The sequence below is a fragment of the Blennius ocellaris genome, assembly GCF_963422515.1.
Source record: "Blennius ocellaris genome assembly, chromosome: 21".
Lineage (NCBI taxonomy): Eukaryota > Metazoa > Chordata > Actinopteri > Blenniiformes > Blenniidae > Blennius > Blennius ocellaris.
Window position 1 is genome coordinate 1,162,704 of NC_137670.1, and position 22,095 is coordinate 1,184,798.

Consider the following 22,095-nt stretch of genomic DNA (forward strand, 5'->3'; position numbering starts at 1 on the left):
TCTTTTTAATGTACTTTACCTTGTTTTTTTTCTGATTCTGATTTATTTATTTCTGTTATTATTTCTGTTACTGAGGTTTCTCTGAATTTTGACTTATTTTTTCCCAGTTGGGAATTCATATTAAAAATTATTTTTTTTTTTAAATCAAGCATTTTTTTTCTTTTGTCCTTTGTTTCTCTGCATCTCTTCCCTGTTTCATTCTAACTCACCTGTCTTGTAGTAGATATATGATGTGATTTATTTTTTTTTATTACTGAGGTTTCTCTGAATTTTGACTTTTTTTCCCAGTGGGAATTCAGATTTAAAAATTATGTTTTTTTTTTTAAATCAAACAATTTTGATTCAAACAAAATTGAAGTCATTTTTCTGACATTTTTCTTTCCCCTTCGGAATATTAGGATTAAATCTGTTTTTGATTTATTTCTTGGAATTCTGACTTTTCACCTTGATTCTGACGTTTTTATTATGAATTATGACTTTTTATGCCTTTTTTTTTTTTTTTTTTTTTTTTCCAATTCTGAGATGAAATTTTCACAATCTTGGGATTAAAGCCAACGTTTGATGTATTTCTGTCTCTCGGAAGTTTGACAATTTTTGTTTTTAAATTCCCAGATGACGGTCCTGATGGAAGGTCCCAGATGTGTGTGCGCGTGCGCGTGCGCGTGTGTTGTGACCACAGCTGGCGCAGGATTCCTCCAGACTGTGATTATTGAGGAATGCCGCCTCGTGGTTTCTGATGATGATGATGATGATGATGATGATGACGATGAGGAGGAGCTGGATGAAGACGCAGGCCGGATTAATAATCCCCCCCCCTCACCCCCCCCCCCCCCCCTCCAGCCCCCACCGCGGGTGCTGCGCTCGCAGTGTGAAACGTAACAGCGGCGGCACACGAAAGTAGTGCGGCTGGAGTTTTGCGGACGAGGCGGAGGGAGACGCTGCGGTGCTGCGGCGGCGCGCGAGTGGCCGGGATGGAGCGGAGAGAGACGGAGTGGATGTGCGGTGCTGCGGCTCGGAGCTCCGTGTTGTTCAGAGGAAAGAGACCGACGGTCGAGCGGGTGGAGACGGACGGCCGCGCATTTAAAGCTCCCCACCCCACCCCCCCACCCCTCTTCACCGCCGCCCCCCACCACCCCCGGCGCGGTTCTCAGCCTTTCGCGACGCTCACTTTTTTTTTCTTTTTTTTTTTTTTTTTTTTTAAATTTGTATTTATTTGCCTCCTTGTGTTCGCGTGTTTTCCGCGGGATTCTTTCGCGCCGACTGAACGCCGTCAATGACAGGTCTGTAGAGCGGCGGAGTGGAAGTTTTTTCCGCGGAGGAGGAGGAGGAGGAGGAGGAGGTGGAGGGGTGGTGGAGGAGCGGGGGGGTGTTCCAGACCAGCGGAGGGGGGCCATGGCAGTCGAGGCTCGGCCGGAGCTGGTCGGGAAGCGCTTCCTCTGCGTCGGCGGGGACGAGCCGCCGGAGGTCGGGGACATCGGACGGTGGCCGTGGAGGTCCGGAGTCATACGAGCCGTGAACCACCGGGACAACGACGCTCGGAGCTGACGGTAAGGCGCGGGGCCGCTGCTCCATGCTGGAGGGGGGTGGTGGAGGTGGTGGTGGTGGTGGTGGTAGGGTAGGGGGGGGGGTAGTATCTGGGGCTGGTGGTGGTGGTGGGGGGGGGGGGGCTCCTGCCGGGCCGGGCGGAAGCTCCTCGCACCGGCCCGGCAGCGCTATTGTTCCACCGCGGGCTGCCGTGGTTCCGTGCGGAACTTTGGAGAGTTTGTTGCCCGCGGTGGGTGAAGCGAATGCGGGGAGAGAGGCTGCAGGAGGGGGGGGGGGGGGGGTATGGAGAGGAAACGACTCTACACACGCCGGTTATTTACATGGAAATCACTGGATTATCCATCCATCCATCCATGCATCCATGCATCCATCCGTCCATCCGTCCGTCCATCCTGGACTGGATCAATGGGAACCAGCTGCTCCTCCTGTTGCATCGCTCTAGAAAACACCGCATGTGCAGGAATTCCAGCTTCCAGCAAAGCTCTAATCTGCGGGATCCCGCGAATCAGCTGACAGGCGAGGGCGGCTTTCTACGTTTCACCCTCCTTAACGTCCAGATAATCCACATTAACCGGGTGTTCGGCTCTCCTTCTGAGGTGGGGGGGGGGGGGGGGGGGGGGGGGGGGGGTGGTATAGGGGGTGCAGGGACGCCTCTGGACCCATAAACCTCCACAATGGCCAGTTTGTCTGCTGGAAGCAGGGTGAAAATCATCAGTACCCAGAAATCTGTTGACTCCTCGGGTGTGAAAATGCTTTGACTTTGATTTTCCTCTTCCCTTTCATCTTTTATTTTTAAAGAGACATTCTGCACAATGTGTTGACACGCCAGCCCCCCCCCCCCCCCCCCCCCCCCCCACACCCCAGAAAAAAGGGAGCAAACAATGAAATATTTGCCCTGACAAGCCCTTTGCAGCAGCGCCGTGTGAGACCTGGTTCTTTTGTTCCGGCGGCTTCTCGATGCACATCAGTGGCCAGAAACCAAACAACGGTCCACGTCTGACGCTGCGGCGGCGGCGGCGCGTTTGTCTTTGTGCTCCCGCGCGGCGGGGACAGCGAGTCCTCGGGACGTTGCATCTTCCTGCAGATCTGATCATGTGACGCGGCGGAGCTCATTCTTTTGTGTCTGAATTAATTTGCCAGACATCTGCCATACTTCATTTTTTTTTTTTTTTTTAAATTACATTTTTAAATGAGGGGGAAACTAGGCCAACGTGCACGTGCAAGGCTTTTCCCTCGCATGTCAGTCATTACTGTTGATTTTCCAGGTGAGCCGACGGTGTTCCATCCCCCCCCCCCCCCTCCTCTCACCTCAGCCACACCGTGGTAGGGTAGGGTAGGGTAGGGGGGGGGGTCTACTGGTCTGCATCCCTCCAACATGCTCCCGGCCTCCTAATTCCCCCGTAGAGTGGCTCCTCGTGTGTGATGTGATTTAGACGGAGTGGCGTTCTGCTTTAATTCCTCACAATGGGCCGCGGTCTCATTAGCCGGGGGGCTTAACTGGCCGGCTGAATACAGTGGAGACGGGATTCCAGATTAGATTAGGGGAAGTGTGTCAAGCCAAGCTGTCGGGTCTTTGTCAGGCGTCTGGTGGTCCGCCGTACGGGACCGGGACTCGGATCCCGGCGTCTCGGGGGGGGGGGGGGGGGGAAACAACTCGATTTCCTCGACACACTTGAACGTGAGCGTTTGTGGTAAACCATGGGAATGTGAGGTTTCTTCACCACGGGCAGTTTGGAATGATGAGTAAACGGGAACACGGCGGGGATTTGGACCGGACCGGACCGGACCGGACCGGACCTCTCTGGGCACTTCTCAACACGCTGGGCGTAAAAATAAAGTTCCGTTAGTTGTGTTAGTTGTGTAAAACCGGTTAACAAGTTGTCCTTCACACACGGTCAACCAAGTTACTGTCCCGCTTGTTGTCGTGAACGCATCAGCTGATCGCGGACAATTTTAGCTTTTTTTTAATTTAGAAATAAAATAGGTGAGCGATTGGTAAATTGATCCAACAACCTGGGCTGCTTGTTCTTCCTCTTTGCAGCAGCTAGAATCTGTTAGCGACGCGTATTTCCGCTCCTATTTCAGCTTTTTTCTTAAGCACGTTTCTGATAAATATCATTCTGATGCAATAGGATCAATGTCAGGTGGAATTATTTTCAATCAAGTAGGTTCGTTCAGTCGGCTTGTCGTTAAATTAGTAGCTTCGGTCGTCACTTCTCGGTCCGTTGGTGTCGACGGCGACACGTTTGCGTGAAATCCTTCGGGATGTAATAGACGGTAGAAGCGTCGCTTCTTTAGATCTGCTGGTTCTGCCGGAGGTCGAACTCTCAGGACCGCCGCTGTGAAAAGGAAGCTGAACCCGCCGATCCTCCGGCTCACGGTTCTCATGAAGTACGAGTGAGTCAGAGCTCCTTCACGTGAGTCCGAGTCCTGGACGTGTTCCTCCAACGGTCCGATCCAGACCACCTGGGACCAACTGGCCAGATCCTCACTCTGGACCGAGCACCGCCCTTGACCACCCCCCCGTCGGGTCCCCCCGGAGCGCCGTCATGCGGTGTGAACTGGGCCCGGCCTACCTAACCGGCGTCCGGGAAGGAGGTATCCTGAGAGCAGCTCGTGAATTCCTCTGCTCCGGAGCCAGTTCTGGTCCCGGAGGGTCCCGGCTTGGACGAGAGCGCCCAGACAATTCAGGCCAGATGAGTTCAGATGGAAACATGATGAACATGAAGAGGGAGGATTACAGATGCACAGCGGTGACATACTGAGCCATGTGGCTCAGGGACGGGGCCGATCCAGTCCGGTTAGGTCCGGTCCGGTATCGGTGTCGGGTGCCGATCGCCAACTTAATTCACGGATCAGAGATTTCTGATCCATGAAGCCTCGTCTGCTTTACTGTTTACTGAAACGACTCCTCAGTGTTTCCCTGCTGCTCTGCTGGCTGCAAACTGTGGACTGGATTCCCGGAAGGGAGGCGGGTCTCAGTGAGACGTGGAGGAATGAGTCAGGAGTTCCATTCCACAGTTTGCAGCCAGCCAGCAGGCTAGTGTAGCGGCACTGTGCCGTCTGACTTTTAATGACAACATGTTGCTGTTTGGACGGATTTTACGCTGAAAACACCACAAAGCAACGCAGCAAGGTGGATGTTAAAGGTGGATGTTAGCAAAGCCGCTGTCCAGCAGGCGGCGCTCTGCCGCCGGACGTCAGCGTTTTAAAACTCTCCAGGAGAAGCTCTGACATCAAAACAATGAGCAGCAGCGCCTCCAGCAGGCGATTCACAGCTCCTCCACCCTAAACTCCCTGAAAATAGTCCCAGAGGTTGGAGCTGCGTTGATAAATAATTAATAATAAAGTGATCGTGAGGTTTTCAAGGCAGAACTAGTTTATCAGAGGCGATGACGTCACTCAGACCTTCACATCGTCCACATGGAACTGAAATACTTGGTCCTGCTTCCTTTTCTCACCTTCTGCTGACCTCAAGTCGTCTTTTGAGAGGAAACATGCAAACATTCCTACATTTATTACTTTACTGTAGAGACCAGTTTATTACAGCCTCTTGTGAAATAAAGTATTAGAGCGGCGGACGTGAAAAGTCATTTTACACACAGAATATGTCAGTTCTTTCAGCAGAACGAGGCTAGAAGGTCTTTTTTTCATACGGCTGTGGAGAAAAATCCTGTTTTCAGCTGCAGTGCAGATGAAGTCTCATCCTCCTTCTCATTTCACGTCATCTGAGCTCATCGGCTCTTCAATAAATCTCAACTCAAAGTATTTAATTGGTATTTTCTTCATTTATTTTCACACGGTGTGGTTCTAACAGTCATTTTTAAAGTGGCATTAAATAGGTCCAGGGGAGTCGCACTACCAGTAGAACTGCTCCGTCCAGCGGTCCAGGGGGCGCCGTGGAGGCGCCATCGTCCATTTATCGTTATGGAGGTGAACTGATGAACGAATGAATGAATGATGAATATATCCTCATATTGATTTGAGGCCACATCGCCCAGCACTACCTGCAGCACCACAATGGAAAGAGCAGGGCAAGCCGGGTCACTGGGGTGAGGGGGGGGCGGGGGGTGTCAGGGGGGGCGGGGGGGCTATCAGGGGGGGCGGGGGGGCTATCAGGGGGGGGGGTGTCAGCAGAAAATGACTGGCCAAGAACTTTCCTCATACACAACGTGTGCTTGTCTGTTGTAGAGCTGTGTTTCATTCTGTGTGTGTGTTCAGGGACCTACGGTCCACGTTTGTTGGACTATATTATATATATTATATATATGCAATCATGTATGATGAGCCATGTTCCCGAGATGTGGAGGAAACTGTAGTGTACCCTCAACAAACACAGGACACGTCTTCTCCTGTCCACTTCTTACAGTGAGACAGTCTGCTGTTAATGTTTGCAAAAGCAACGTCGGTGCGAGTCGTGAAACATCTACGATGGTCTAAAGAGAGGCGTCCGACCAGGCACGCCGTCGTTTCCAACAGTTGGAGACACGAGGTCAACAAACCACATTCCGGCCCTTTCTTAAAAAGCCCGTTATTGCTCTAAGATTGTAGAACGTGAAGCGGTGACGCTGCCGAGCGTCTCGATCGTAATCCGGCCAGTTTAAATGAGTTGGTCAGGTTAAATGAGCGGTCCCTGGGTAAAAATCGTTTCCCTCGACGGCCGCCGTGAAGAACACGTGGAGCTTGCGGTTTTTTAAAAAGCGGAGCGTTGTCCGGTGAGCGGCGCGTCTTTATTTATCAGGCTGCAGTCCTGAAACCCGATCCACACCGATCCACACGGGGCTCCTGGTTTGTTTTCTGGTGCCTAAGGAAACAAAACGAAACCCGAAGCCAGCAGGATGGGCTGCCTGCATGTTACCCCCCCCCCCCCCCCAACCCCCCCCTACATCGCAGGGCTCCACGCTGCAGCCATAAAGGCTCCTATAGGCTCGCAGGCTTCCACATAACCCTGGGAATACATTAGAGCTGCTCAGCAGCTGCGGCGGCTCGTCCTGCTGCACAATCGCTGTGCAGTGTTCTTCTGCTGGAGCCTCGTGGAATTAGTGTGCAACACACACACTCTCACACACACACACACACACACACACGAGCCAGAAACACAAGATGTTCAGACCTCGGTCTGCATATAAATGTCACTGTGAGCTCACTGTAATTTCTACACCTGATGAGATTAGCGTTCAGAAGTGAATCTGTAATTCTTGGATTTAGTGGCTCTGGTATCGACGTCACATGATCCTGAAGGACAAAACATATTTTAGTGTATAAGTACAACCTTCAATCTAATTTATTTTTTTTTCTTGTATGTTTCATTCCTCCCCGGATTGACTCATCAACAGCAGCCACACAGGAGAACCACTACAAGTTTTATTTTTAGGCCGTATTTGAACTCGCGACCTTCTGGCGGTGAGGCCAGAGCGCTAGCCGCTGCACCACCGTGCAGCCAAAAAGACTGACGTTTTGCCATTTTCCCAGCATGCATTGCGAGTCCGGGTGGAAAATGTTGGCAGCATCATAACAGACCGTCCTGAGGGCCACTTCTTCATTACAATACAGCACCACTCTGTGCTCCAGTAAGCAACCCTGGTACAGTCTGGGTCTCCTGATGCAGCGTCAACATGCCTTGATAATAAAGTATATAGTGTGTATTTTTATGTATTCAATAGTAATGAATATTGCAAAATGTGGATTGTTACGATCGTGCTTCATTGTAAAGATGTGCATCACTGTGCTGTTTCGGTTGAAGTGGTGCCCCTGTTAACTGGTGACCTCTGCCAGATGTTGCAATAAGAAAAACAGACGGTACGACACCGGAAACTTGAATGCAAACGTGTTGAAGCGGCGTTCACCGGGACAGGTCGGGTTTTTAACGTCAGCTGTGACGAGGGGCGCCGGAGGAAGACGGTCACCAGTTAACAGGGAAACCAGTTCATCCAAAACACCGGTGGCGTCGCTGGTGAATCCTCTGGTTGATAAAGGGGTTGGCTCTGGTTGGCTCGGTGGTTTTCTAGAGGCGTAAACCACCAACGTCGTCACGATACGCCGCCGATACGTTCGGACGACGATGTGACGTTTTGCCGATGTCACGATGTCGGTCACGATACGATTATTTAGAATCGAGGCGACGCGCGGAGTGACCGGCGGATCTGGATCCGCTCCTCTGAGTCGTCACCGACGTTCGCCGCTTTTTCCTTTCATGTTTTGGCTTTGATGCTGGTCAAAGGGTGTGAAGGGCTCCCTGCAACACTGATCACTACTGTCCCTGCTTTTCACGAAGATTCGGTGATCGTATCGTGATGCGGCTGCGACGTTCGCTTCAGCAAAGCGTCTCTGAACGATGCTGCATTTCCGTGCGTTGACACGTTTTTGCTGCCGTTTCTGATTTGCTGATCGTTGCGCCCTCACCGAACCCCCGAACCCCGTCGGGTGGAGGCGAGGTGACGGTCAAAGGCACGACCTCTGAGGCTGCATTTGTATTTTATGGGCTGGAAGAGCCCTGGAGTGCAGGACGACGCGGTTTTACAAGAAAATATTCCAGTCGTTTTCTCAGATCGAAAGATAATTGAACAGTTAAAACTCACATCCACAGCCTTTATGAGCGACCGTCTTTACAACACATTGAACTTTTTTAACCTTGCAAATGAACAGAATACTTGTAAGAGTTATATATATTTTAATTGTGTATGAGAGAGAGAGGGAAATAGATTTTCAGCTGTTGTTTTTAGTGGGATCAGCGGGAACGTGAACGCTGTACTGCGTAGTAATGCTGAGGATTGTCAGGTTGTGATGTGCTTCCAACAGTCTCTTTCTCCACTCCAAGAGTGGACTGACGTACTCGATGTCTCCATGCTACTGTACATGCGTGCCCTGCCAAGTCAAAGTGCAGGATTTTATATGTTACGGATGATTTATTGCAATAATTTACAAGAAATGGGCTTTAAAATGTCCCGTTCCCAGTGGCTGTCGATGAGGAAGAAGAAGAGGAAGCAGAGCAGCGCTATTGACATTGACGTCGTCGTCTCTGTTTGTATCTGAAGCGACTCGTTGCGGCCGAAGCTCATTGGTTTAAAAAGGTTGACTTTGTTCACTGATTTTCCCCCTCGAGACAAACGAGTGTTTTACGTGGACGAGCTGCTGTTCTGGCTCTGTGTCGTCATGGCGACCAAAGTACAGAACGGCTGCTGCTCAGTTCGGTTCAGCTCCAGCTCCCAGTGGAAACGGTGCTTCCATGAGGCCTGGGAGGGGGGGGGGGGGGCACCAACCTCCACCTGTCCTCCACCTGTCCTCCAGGCCGGCAGGTCGCCTCACACCTTGAGCTTCAACTAAAAGATCTTGATTTGGGTTCATGGAGCCTCCAGGGCGACGGGGCTTCGTGTGTCGGTCCAAAGCTTCCCCGTTGACCAGGCGAGCCCCTTGTGGTCTGGTTCTGGAGGGTCACTCTCGTTTCAGAAGCCCCGCCCCCTCGTGGGCGGGCTCTGCTTGTCGGGTCTGCGCAGAAAGCTCGGACCCAGACATCGTCCTGCTCCTCCACCCGGCGGACTGACGCCTCGTCCACCGGAGAGCAAACCCAGACAACTCGTCCACGACGGTCGCTTTCAGCATTATTGATTTGTGGCGCCGTGGAACGGCGGCGGGAGAACCTCGCTAACCGCCGGGTTCACCCGCGGAACCAGAGCTTGCCGGTCGCCACGCTTCTTAATTAAAGTCACCCTGTGTCTCCGGGAGGCTCCTCCTCCTTTTAATGGGCGGAGAGGTGAGGCAGCACACCCGATTCACACCCGGGCTTGATCGCCCCTCCCTGCCACACACACACACACAAACACACACGGTGGGTTTAACACTCCAGGTCATCGACACACGTCGGTATTGGACGTGGAATGGTGTGTTCGGCTCGGAGGAGGCTGAGCCTGATTGTCTTGGTCGTGTGTCATTTGGACACTTCAGACTATGTGTTTGTACAGACGAGCGCGAGTCTTCGCTTTCAGGTGATCTCAGATGTTATTATGTTCTTTAAATCTCACTCACATGCAGCCTGGCCTGTGGTTCTGCTGCATGACGAGAGAGAGAGAGAGAGAGAGAGAGGGAATGAAGAGAGCGGGAGAGAGAGAGAGCGTGCAGAAAGAGGTTTTCCAGCCAGGCTTTCTGGCAGAGAGGGAACGAGAGAGCGGAGGAGGGGAGAGAGCGAGAGAGAGAGAGAGAGAGAGAGGTTTCTTTCTCCTCTGTCTGGCCTCTCTCCCATAGCAACAGCAGCTTAGCCACGTGAACGCCAGTTCCTTTGAGTTCACCCACTGCACAGAACTTAACTCCTTCAGCCCACACACACACACACACACACACACACACACACACACACACACACACACACACACACACACACACACACACACACACACAGTCTATCTGAGCTCACCATCTAAAGTCTCTTCATGTCTTCCGACGGCGGCGACGTCTGAAATGAGCAGAGAATTGAGAGGCTGGTGGTTCAGAGGGTGACGGTGTGAGGACTTGGTCGTCGTAGAAACGCCGTACGGGCGTCACGGGACGTTTCGCTGTTCACGTCCTGCCTGCGTCCGAACGCGTCGACGTGTTTCAGTCACAGTCCAGACGGGCGGAGGAGTAATCTGGTACCTCCGCTCCACCCCGTCGGAGCAGGTCAGTGACGGTGCGACTGCTTGATCTGCTCCATCACACGTCGTAGCGCCGACGGTCGGTGCTACCGGGAACAATAAAAAAAAAACAACCTCTTTGGCGCCACACGTTTCCTCGTTCAGACGCGAGCATCTCTACACTCCGGTACAAGTCGTCACGTTATGGTGACACGTTTCACCGTTTAACACAATAAATACTAGATTGTGATGTTGTTCTATGAAATGTCCTTGTGGAACGATGTTCCTTTATTCTATGAAGTGATGAGGCGGCGCTCTCTCTCTCTCTCTCTCTCTCTCTCTCTCTCTCTCTCTCTCCTCTCTCCTCTCTCCTCTCTCCTCTCTCCTCTCTCCTCTCTCCTCTCTCTCTCCTCTTATGTCATCGCACTCACAAGTGTGTGAATTGACCTGTTTTGAAGCGTCCTCAGAACCACATAGTACAACAGTAGTTTCTACAGAGCGAAGACGGGGGGGGGGGGAATAAATAAATAAATGGGTGGCGGCGGTGCACATGAGAAACACGACTCCATTCATGAGGCTTTCCAGCGATTCGTCTGTCGGCCGATAACAAATGGACGTGTGCTGAACGCTGTGAGACTCTGATGGTCATTCAGCGTCTCTTTGTGAGCTTCACCCTGGTGAAGAGCCCGAGCTTCACGCTGGTGAAGAGCCCGAGCTTCACGCTGGTGAAGAGCCCGAGCTTCACGCTGGTGAAGAGGCCGAGCTTCACGCTGGTGAAGAGCCCGAGCTTCACGCTGGTGAAGAGGCCGAGCTTCACGCTGGTGAAGAGGCCGAGCTTCACCCTGGTGAAGAGCCCGAGCTTCACGCTGGTGAAGAGGCCGAGCTTCACGCTGGTGAAGAGGCCGAGCTTCACGCTGGTGAAGAGGCCGAGCTTCACGCTGGTGAAGAGGCCGAGCTTCATGCTGGTGAAGAGCCCGAGCTTCACCCTGGTGAAGAGCCCGAGCTTCACGCTGGTGAAGAGGCCGAGCTTCACCCTGGTGAAGAGCCCGAGCTTCACCCTGGTGAACAGCCCGAGCTTCACGCTGGTGAAGAGGCCGAGCTTCACCCTGGTGAAGAGCCCGAGCTTCACGCTGGTGAAGAGCCCGAGCTTCACGCTGCTGAAGAGCCCGAGCTTCACGCTGCTGAAGAGCCCGAGCTTCACCCTGGTGAAGAGCCCGAGCTTCACGCTGGTGAAGAGGCCGAGCTTCACGCTGGTGAAGAGCCCGAGCTTCACGCTGGTGAAGAGCCCGAGCTTCACGCTGGTGAAGAGGCCGAGCTTCACGCTGGTGAAGAGCCCGAGCTTCACGCTGGTGAAGAGCCCGAGCTTCACGCTGGTGAAGAGGCCGAGCTTCACCCTGGTGAAGAGCCCGAGCTTCACGCTGGTGAAGAGCCCGAGCTTCACGCTGGTGAAGAGGCCGAGCTTCACCCTGGTGAAGAGCCCGAGCTTCACGCTGGTGAAGAGCCCGAGCTTCACGCTGGTGAAGAGCCCGAGCTTCACCCTGGTGAAGAGGCCGAGCTTCACGCTGGTGAAGAGGCCGAGCTTCACGCTGGTGAAGAGGCCGAGCTTCACGCTGGTGAAGAGCCCGAGCTTCACGCTGGTGAAGAGGCCGAGCTTCACGCTGGCGAAGAGCCCGAGCTTCATGCTGGCGAAGAGCCCGAGCTTCACGCTGGCGAAGAGCCCGAGCTTCACCCTGGTGAAGAGCCCGAGCTTCACGCTGGTGAAGAGGCCGAGCTTCACCCTGGTGAAGAGGCCGAGCTTCACCCTGGTGAAGAGGACGAGCTTCACGCTGGTGAAGAGGCCGAGCTTCACCCTGGTGAAGAGCCCGAGCTTCACGCTGGGTGAAGAGCCCGAGCTTCACCCTGGTGAAGAGGCCGAGCTTCACGCTGCTGAAGAGCCCGAGCTTCACCCTGGCGAAGAGCCCGAGCTTCACGCTGGCGAAGAGCCCGAGCTTCACGCTGGCGAAGAGCCCGAGCTTCACGCTGGCGAAGAGCCCGAGCTTCACGCTGGCGAAGAGCCCGAGCTTCACCCTGGTGAAGAGCCCGAGCTTCACGCTGGTGAAGAGGCCGAGCTTCACGCTGGCGAAGAGGCCGTGCTTCACCCTGGTGAAGAGGCCGAGCTTCACCCTGGTGAAGAGGCCAGGACACACTTTGTTTTTTTTTCCGCTGCGTTTCTAACGGGCAAGTTCAGGTCGAGGCCTGAGCGGTCGAGCACGCTATACGTTTTAAAGAACAGGAATTGAACCGTCAACCACACACACACCAAGTGCAGGACCAACACTCATTATTGAGACATGTTTCCCAGTGTCGCCGGCCCCTACAAGCCTATATAGCCCTTTTTAAAATGACTAACTGATATCACTGCTATCCTTTGGTAGCACGGGATACCTTGTTACCGTGGTAACGTGGTGCTCGGTATCTCAGTCCCTTTACATTAAAGCCTTAAAAAAATGATGTCAGACGGTGAAATAAATAAGATCCAGATGAAAGTTTGGACTTTCAAACAGCTCAGACTTTGGATAATGTCTGTTTGAATGAGCGACTGAACGTTTGTGATGTTTGTCTGTTAAATGAATCGATCAGCTGTGAAAGAACGAACGACAAGAGCAACTAGTTTGGTCGTAATGGAAATCGTGAAAGATGATTAAAGTGTGCAGACGGTGGGTTGGGATGATTGGATGATGACGGGATTGGGACGTCCGTCACCTCAACCGATGGGCTCATACCGACCGGAACAGGAAATTGGACGACGGTCTTCTTACTCTTACGACCTTTCCACTATGGATCTATTCCAGATGGCAGAGGAGGCGGAGCCAAACTTGTTTTCTCATCACTAGAATACTTTGGGTCTGAAGTCGCACTCAAATGCCCCGGATCTGCAGTGAGCGGTGCTTTGGGATGGCTACAGAATTCAGTACTCTATAGGTACCCACCAAATTCCGTCAGTGCTTCCGAGTGCCGACGTGAAGCGTGAGGTCTAATCGGAGGTCGGTTCTGGTGAAGCACAGGGTTTTTCTCCTGGCTGAAGAGATTCTCAAGTTGTTTTCAGCTGATTTGCCTCCGCGGAGCTTCGTCACACGAGGTTTTCCGGAGGCTGACGGAGCAGGAGGATGTGGAGCTGGTTTTAATTTGGAGCTTTATGAGGAAAAGTCACTGGGTAGTTCAGGCTTTTCATGCTGAACAAGTTTGTGGAACAACCGCGGCTGTTGCAATACAAAGAGCTGGATGTTGTTTTCATACGTTTCTGGAAGTTTTTACATATTGAGAAATGTTGGATTAATAGTGTTTGACATTTGATCATTGAACAAATGAACATTTATTACCACATAAACACAAATCAAAGTATGGAAATTGGTACCGTTGAGTACCGTATCGGTTCACATGTGAAAGGTACCCGTCCTTAGTGGTGCTACACCAGGACCGGACCCTGGGTTCAGGACCGGACCCTGGGTTCAGGACCAGACCCTGGGTTCTGGACAAGACCCTGGGTTCAGGACCTGACCATGGGTTCTGGACAGGATCCTGAGTTCGGGACCGGACCGTGGGTTCAGGACAAGACCCTGTGTTCAGGACCGGACCCTGGATTCTGGACAAGACTCTGGGTTCAGGACCGGACTGGGTTCAGGGTCTGGGGTCGCTCAGAGAAAAGAGAAAGTGGTAGTTACCATGCCAGGCCACCAGTTGGTGCTGTGGGCTTCCTTGTACTGAGCAGCAGAACATTAAAGCATTACATGTGAAAACGAGAGTTCTTGAATTGGCGAACACAGTTCGACTCCACGGACTTCTTCGGTGGTACAAACTACCGTGGCCAGCTGACAACACTGCCACCAGAGGCTCCGTCATTGCTGCGGGCGGAGTCGCTGCACGTGTGTCCTGCACCCGCGGTAGTGTGAGTTCTAGTGCAGCTCGCATGTGATGGACCGACTCCATGTGCAGGTCGAGGCTGCAGGATGTTTCACCTTGGTGAGTCTGCAGCCCGGCTCCCCGCCTGACGCTCCCCGCTGGAATGTGGATCGTAATTAAACAAGTTAATTCCTGTTACCTGTGAGAGGAAACGACTGCTGCTCAGCTCAGTGTGTGTGTGTGTGTGGGTGTGTGTGTGTGGGTGTGTGTGTGTGTGTGTGTGTGAGCTGCATTATGAGGAACTTACATATGAATGAATGCCAACATGTGGCGAACGTCTTTCATTCCAGCGCTCAACACTGTAGACCAGGGGTGTCCAACATCTGGCCCGGGGGCCAGAACCGGCCCGCCAGACGATCTAATCCGCCCGGCATGTGACTTTTTATTTATTTAAAATATAATAATATCTGATTAACTTTAATATGTATATTTCAGAATAGACTGGCAAATTCTTGCAGTTACAAAAGGATCAAAAGGATGAAAGACTTTGACATTTGTCCATATCTGCAGTTTAACATGTGATGTTTGACTTGTTGGGCCTCCAGAGGTCAGAGGTCAGATCAGGTTGATGTGGACTAAACTGAAATCAGTTTGACGCCCCCGGCTGTAGACTTTTCTGTCTTCTTCTTTTTTTTTTTTTAATAATAATTTATTTGTCAAAAAAAATTTCAAACATAAGAACAAAAACAAAATGAAACAAAAAGACGGACACGACCTGTGAAATAGACGTGACCTACAACGCTCCTACAGGGCAGACTAACCTACAACGGTTAGTCTGCCCCCCAATGGCCCGGCAGACTAACTACATCTCTGTCCCTGTGTCTGCTTCAGTGGAAACACACGCCCCCTTTAAAAATTTTTTTTTTTTTAAACGGATTAGGTGTCATCACGTGAAACGTCGTGGTGTAAACGGGGATCCCGGATTGCGAGAACCTTTATCATAAAACGAGTCCTTTGACATCAAAGTCTTTCCATCCTGACGGCTAAAAAGCATTTCCAGCAGCTGGAGGAGGAGACCCCCCGCTGAGTCTCGTACCACGCAACACATCTTTGTGCAGGTTTTGGAGACGCCGTCGACTCTCTTCTCGGCCGCGGAATAAAGATCAAAGACAAAAGTAGAACGTGTTTTTATTGTGCCTCCGACACTCGATCCAAGCCGGAACCACGCGTTCCACACGTCTCCGCGCAAACCGCTGTATACACTTCATTGTTGTTATTTCACTGCAGGGGGTTTCTTGTCCTTGCGCACAACAAACCAAAGGTTCACATTTCTAAGAAAACATCCATTTAAAAATTTTTTTTTTTTTAAACTACAAATTCCTTCAGAGTTTGGACTCAAGATGACGCTGAGACGTTTAACAGGAATTTCCACCGCAGGGTTTCTGTAAAACGATCTCCATGTTGAGATTGGAGTCATTTTCTGTCGTAATTATTTTGGTTTTGTTAAAAACACGGATATTTTCATCACGTATACTCGGAGTGAAACTTTAAAGTTCAGATTCAACAGGAACAGGAGTATTATTTGAACATAAAAAAGGATGTAAATCAACCAGGAGCAGCACTTTTCATAGACCTATAGAACTAGAGTTATACGACACGGACATAGACCTATAGAACTAGAGTTATACGACACGGACATAGACCTATAGAACTAGAGTTATAGGACACGGACATAGACCTATAGAACTAGAGTTATACGACACGGACATAGACCTATAGAACTAGAGTTGTATCACACGGACATAGACCTATAGAACTAGAGTTATATGACACGGGCATAGACCTATAGAACTAGAGTTGTATGACATGGACATAGACCTATAGAACTAGAGTTGTATGACACGGACATAGACCTATAGAACTAGAGTTATATGACACGAACATAGCATAGACCTATAGAACTAGAGTTGTATGACATGGACATAGACCTATAGAACTAGAGTTGTATGACACGGACATAGACCTATAGAACTAGAGTTATTTGACACGAACATAGCATAGACCTATAGAACTAGAGTTGTATGACACGGACATAGACCTATAGAACTAGAGTTGTATGACACGGACATAGACCTATAGAACTAGAGTTGTATGACACGGACATAGACCTATAGAACTAGAGTTGTATGACACGGACATAGACCTATAGAACTAGAGTTATTTGACACGAACATAGCATAGACCTATAGAACTAGAGTTATTTGACACGAACATAGCATAGACCTATAGAACTAGAGTTGTATGACACGGACATAGACCTATAGAACTACAGTTATATAACATTATATGACATTATTTGACACGGCCATAGACCTATAGAACTAGAGTTATAGAACTAGAGTTCTGCATGACCCGGAGCCTCGTGTAGAACCGAGTTCATCGTGACGACTGGATCGAAATTAAAACATTTTGAGAACCTCTCAGAGATAAAAGACGGTTCTGGCTTCAGTCCATCTTATCCTCTACAAGGTCAGACTGTGAGCCACGTTACACTACCACACCACACCCCCCCCCCCCCCCACACACACACACCCCCCCCCCCCCCCCCCCTGCTCAAAACGAATAGTAACACTGCCATTTTTATAACAGTGAGTCTTTTCAGTCTTCAACTTTTCCCTGCCGCTGCACAAACTCCTGGAATAAGAAGTGACTGATGACCCACTTTACTGTGAGATGTGAGTCAGAAGGTCGGGGCGGAAAATGTCACCCGAGTCCCGAGCAGAGTGTAGCGCCGAGTAATGTCCTCACACACACACACACACACACACACACACACACACACACACACACACACACACACACACACACACACACACACACACACACACTGCAGAGTCTATTCACATGTCCAGGGAGGAGTTTTGTCTTTGCGTCTGGTCACTTGACGTCCGCGGACTTTTCCCCCGAGCTCGTTTTGACGAAGGCTTGAGGATCGGCGGGAGACGATTTGATGATTTGAGCCGCCGTGTTGATTTTGGGCCTTTATGGTCCTTAATGCCTCAAATTACCTGCTTTATATTCGTAATTACTGCTGGAGTTTGTTGAGAGAGCCGCCGACACGGAGCTGCACAGCCTGTCGGACTGGCAGGCTCTGTGGAACCAGTCCGGGGTGTGTGTGTGACACACACTCACACACACACACACACACACACACACACACACAGGCCGTGGTGGAATGAAACTTGTGAATGAAGGGAGAAGTTGTCGTTAAAGTACAGTTCTGTACATACGTATAGATCTATGTAGTACTTTCTGTATGAGAGGAACATGGTGGAACATTTTATTTCTCCCTCACGCTTCCTTGTAAAGGTGCTTCTTGTGGCTTGTGAAGGCGACGCCGCGGCGCTCGCCGTCTTTCAGCGTCGCAGCCGTTTGCGTACGACGTTGTCGTACGGCGGCCCCTCGGCGTTTGCGTACGACGTTGTCGTACGGCGGCCCCTCGGCGTTTGGGTACGACGTTGTTGGCGGGCGGCCCCTCGGCGTTTGCGTACGACGTTGTGCGGCGGCCCCTCGGCGTTTGCGTACGACGTTGTTGTACGGCGGCCCCTCGGCGTTTGCGTACGACGCTGTCGTACGGCGGCCCCTCGGCGTTTGCGTACGACGTTGTCGTACGGCGGCCCCTCGGCGTTTGCGTACGACGTTGTCGTACGGCGGCCCCTCGGCGTTTGCGTACGACGTTGTCGTACGGCGGCCCCTCGGCGTTTGCGTACGACGTTGTCGTACGGCGGCCCCTCGGCGTTTGCGTACGACGTTGTTGGCGGGCGGCCCCTCGGCGTTTGCGTACGACGTTGTTGTACGGCGGCCCCTCGGCGTTTGCGTACGACGCTGTCGTACGGCGGCCCCTCGGCGTTTGCGTACGACGTTGTCGTACGGCGGCCCCTCGGCGTTTGGGTACGACGTTGTTGGCGGGCGGCCCCTCGGCGTTTGCGTACGACGTTGTGCGGCGGCCCCTCGGCGTTTGCGTACGACGTTGTTGTACGGCGGCCCCTCGGCGTTTGCGTACGACGCTGTCGTACGGCGGCCCCTCGGCGTTTGCGTACGACGTTGTCGTACGGCGGCCCCTCGGCGTTTGCGTACGACGTTGTCGTACGGCGGCCCCTCGGCGTTTGCGTACGACGTTGTCGTACGGCGGCCCCTCGGCGTTTGCGTACGACGTTGTCGTACGGCGGCCCCTCGGCGTTTGCGTACGACGTTGTTGGCGGGCGGCCCCTCGGCGTTTGCGTACGACGTTGTTGTACGGCGGCCCCTCGGCGTTTGCGTACGACGCTGTCGTACGGCGGCCCCTCGGCGTTTGCGTACGACGTTGTCGTACGGCGGCCCCTCGGCGTTTGCGTACGACGTTGTCGTACGGCGGCCCCTCGGCGTTTGCGTACGACGTTGTCGTACGGCGGCCCCTCGGCGTTTGCGTACGACGCTGTCGTACGGCGGCCCCTCGGCGTTTGCGTACGACGTTGTTGTGCGGCGGCCCCTCGGCGTTTGCGTACGACGTTGTGCGGCGGCCCCTCGGCGTTTGCGTACGACGTTGTCGTACGGCGGCCCCTCGGCGTTTGCGTACGACGTTGTCGTGCGGCGGCCCCTCGGCGTTTGCGTACGACGTTGTCGTACGGCGGCCCCTCGGCGTTTGCGTACGACGTTGTCGTACGGCGGCCCCTGGGCTTTTGCGTACGACGCTGTCGTACGGCGGCCCCTGGGCGTTTGCGTACGACGCTGTCGTACGGCGGCCCCTGGGCGTTTGCGTACGACGCTGTCGTACGGCGGCCCCTCGGCGTTTGCGTACGACGCTGTCGTACGGCGGCCCCTCGGCGTTTGCGTACGACGTTGTCGTACGGCGGCCCCTCGGCGTTTGCGTACGACGTTGTCGTGCGGCGGCCCCTCGGCGTTTGCGTACGACGTTGTCGTACGGCGGCCCCTCGGCGTTTGCGTACGACGTTGTCGTGCGGCGGCCCCTCGGCGTTTGCGTACGACGTTGTCGTACGGCGCTGTCGTACGGCGGCCCCTCGGCGTTTGCGTACGACGTTGTCGTACGGCGGCCCCTCGGCGTTTGCGTACGACGTTGTCGTGCGGCGGCCCCTCGGCGTTTGCGTACGACGTTGTCGTACGGCGGCCCCTCGGCGTTTGCGTACGACGTTGTCGTGCGGCGGCCCCTCGGCGTTTGCGTACGACGTTGTCGTACGGCGGCCCCTCGGCGTTTGCGTACGACGTTGTCGTGCGGCGGCCCCTCGGCGTTTGCGTACGACGTTGTCGTACGGCGCTGTCGTACGGCGGCCCCTCGGCGTTTGCGTACGACGTTGTCGTACGGCGGCCCCTCGGCGTTTGCGTACGACGTTGTCGTGCGGCGGCCCCTCGGCGTTTGCGTACGACGTTGTCGTATGGCGGCCCCTCGGCGTTTGCGTACGACGTTGTTGTACGGCGGCCCTTCGCCGTTTGCGTACGACGTTAAAGACGGATTCACCTGCACCCGTTGCTCCTTCAGGTCTCCGGAGTGTCAATAACAAACAAATCCACTTTCCCCATTAACGTCGTGTGTGTGTGTGTGTGTGTGTGTGTGTGTGTGTGTGTGTGTGTGTGTGTGTGTGTGTGTGTGTGTGTGTGTGTGTGTGTGTGTGTGTGTGTGTGTGTGTGTGTGTGTGTGTGTGTGTGTGTGTGTGTGTGTGTGTTCAGATGAAGAGGGGTGGTCTCCTGTTGGCCCCCATTGATTGGTTCCATACAGAATGAAACTTGACCTTCACAGCAGATGCCTGTAAGGCGGCCAAACACACACACACACACACACACACACACACACACACACACACACACACACACACACTTGAATCGTAACATCAAGTAAATTAAAAATATATAAATGGAGCAAACCTCCACAGACACACAAACCCTTTGGAAAAAAAAAAATAGAGAGAAAAATGAAATGGTGCTTAATTGACTGTCGGCGACAAAATACTACATTGTGACGACATCGAACAAACCAAAACACCAAATAATAAACATTTAAAAGCCAATATAAAGATATAGACAATATATATATATACTAGTGCATCAATCACAAATCATTTGATTGATTGATTTGACACATTTGACTCGTTAAAAGAATTTAACATAATTAATGCAGCTTCGTTTGCTTTGGATTTTTTGGTTGTTTTGGTAACTTCCTTACCAGAGCAGCACCGTTTATGTGTACTTTATATGTTCTGATCCTGGAGAGAAGGTTCTGGGTCAAAGTAGTGTGTTGATCTGTAGAACCTGCATTGTAGTAAATCCATCAAAGATCGCAAAGTTCAGGGTTCGTCAACCCAGATGAGGGAACAATTCCAGGGTATGTTAATCCTGCCTGGTGGTTTAAAGAGCCTGGGTCTGTTCCAAAGGGTTCTGACTGGAATGAGGCTTTTATTTTGAAATGACAGCTGCGTGTGTCAGCTGTGTGCAGTATTTCACGGCACTCGGACACTTTTAGCGCGTTCCAGAGGCCCCGAGTTCCAGCTGAGGAACCGGGCCGTGGTTCTCCTCAGCCGCTCTGATGGACGGAACCGGTACCTCTGGGAGGAGAACCAGCTGCTCCTGGGCTGACGTCATGATGTCATCACGTCATGATGTCACGAGTTGTGTTGCTGTCGTTTGGCGCTTTCAGCTCGTCCGTCCTTCCTGAGACGTCCCCGTCCTCTGGACACTGATGGTGTCTGTGCGGGTTCAGAGTCAAATGGCCGCCAGAATTGACTGCTAATGCTAATGCTAATGCTCATGCTCATGCTCATGCTAATGCTGAAATCGTCACTGGGTCCAACGTCTCAGGTCGCTCTGAACTTCATATGAACCTTCATAGTCTGAGTTGGTGTGGGAATGTTAGAATTCACAGCGTGTTCATTGGTTCCTCTGAACTGTTAGTAGCGCACGCGCACACACACACACACACACACACACACACACACACACACACACACACACACACACACACACACACACACACACACACACACACTGTTTGCATGCTGTTTGACTGCCAACAGTCACGTTTCAGAGGAGTAACTGAGGAGGATTACAGCCACTAAGCACACAATTACACACGCGTGGCTTCACCCTGATAGCAGTCCTGATAGCACGCTCTGATCACGCTGCTGCACGTTACTACACGCTGCTTCACGCTGCTTCACGCTGATGCACGTAACTTCATGCTGCTGCACGCTGTTACACACTGATGCACGTTACTACACGCTGCTACACACTGATGCACGTTACTTCATGCTGCTGCACGCTGTTACACACTGATGCACGTTACTACACACTGATGCACGTTACTTCATGCTGCTGCACGCTGTTCCACACTGATGCACGTTACTACATGCTGCTACACACTGATGCACATTACTACACACTGATGCATGTTACTACACACTGCTACACGCTGCTACACACTGATGCACGTTACTACACACTGCTACACATTGATGCACGTTACTACACGCTGCTACACACTGATGCACGTTACTACACATTGCTACACACTGCTGCACATTACTACACACTGATGCACGTTACTACACACTGATGCACGTTACTTCATGCTGCTGCACGCTGTTACACACTGATGCATGTTACTACATGCTGCTACACACTGATGCACATTACTACACACTGATGCACATTACTACACACTGCTGCATGTTACTACACACTGCTACACGCTGCTACACACTGATGCACGTTACTACACACTGCTACACATTGATGCACGTTACTACACGCTGCTACACACTGATGCACGTTACTACACATTGCTACACACTGCTGCACATTACTACACACTGATGCATGTTACTACACACTGCTACACGCTGCTACACACTGATGCACGTTACTACACACTGATGCACGTTACTACACACTGATGCACATTACTACACACTGATGCACATTACTACACACTGATGCACGTTACTACACACTGCTGCACATTACTACACACTGATGCATGTTACTACACACTGCTACACGCTGCTACACACTGATGCACGTT

At 52.1% G+C, this 22,095-nt stretch overlaps 1 protein-coding gene across 1 annotated transcript in view; it reads left to right on the forward strand.

Moving 5' to 3' along the window:
• Window positions 1-1,326: 1,326 nt before the first annotated feature.
• The window catches only part of LOC308145490 (putative JmjC domain-containing histone demethylation protein 2C), a gene marked incomplete at its 3' end in the record, with an annotated part of 78,142 nt that continues 57,373 nt past the window's right edge, over window positions 1,327-22,095 (forward strand). Inside the window, 2 exon segments of the mRNA XM_080516946.1 lie at window positions 1,327-1,531; window positions 1,534-1,547. Of these exon segments, the coding sequence (XP_080373072.1) occupies window positions 1,393-1,531; window positions 1,534-1,547 (153 nt within the window). The 5' untranslated portion in view covers window positions 1,327-1,392.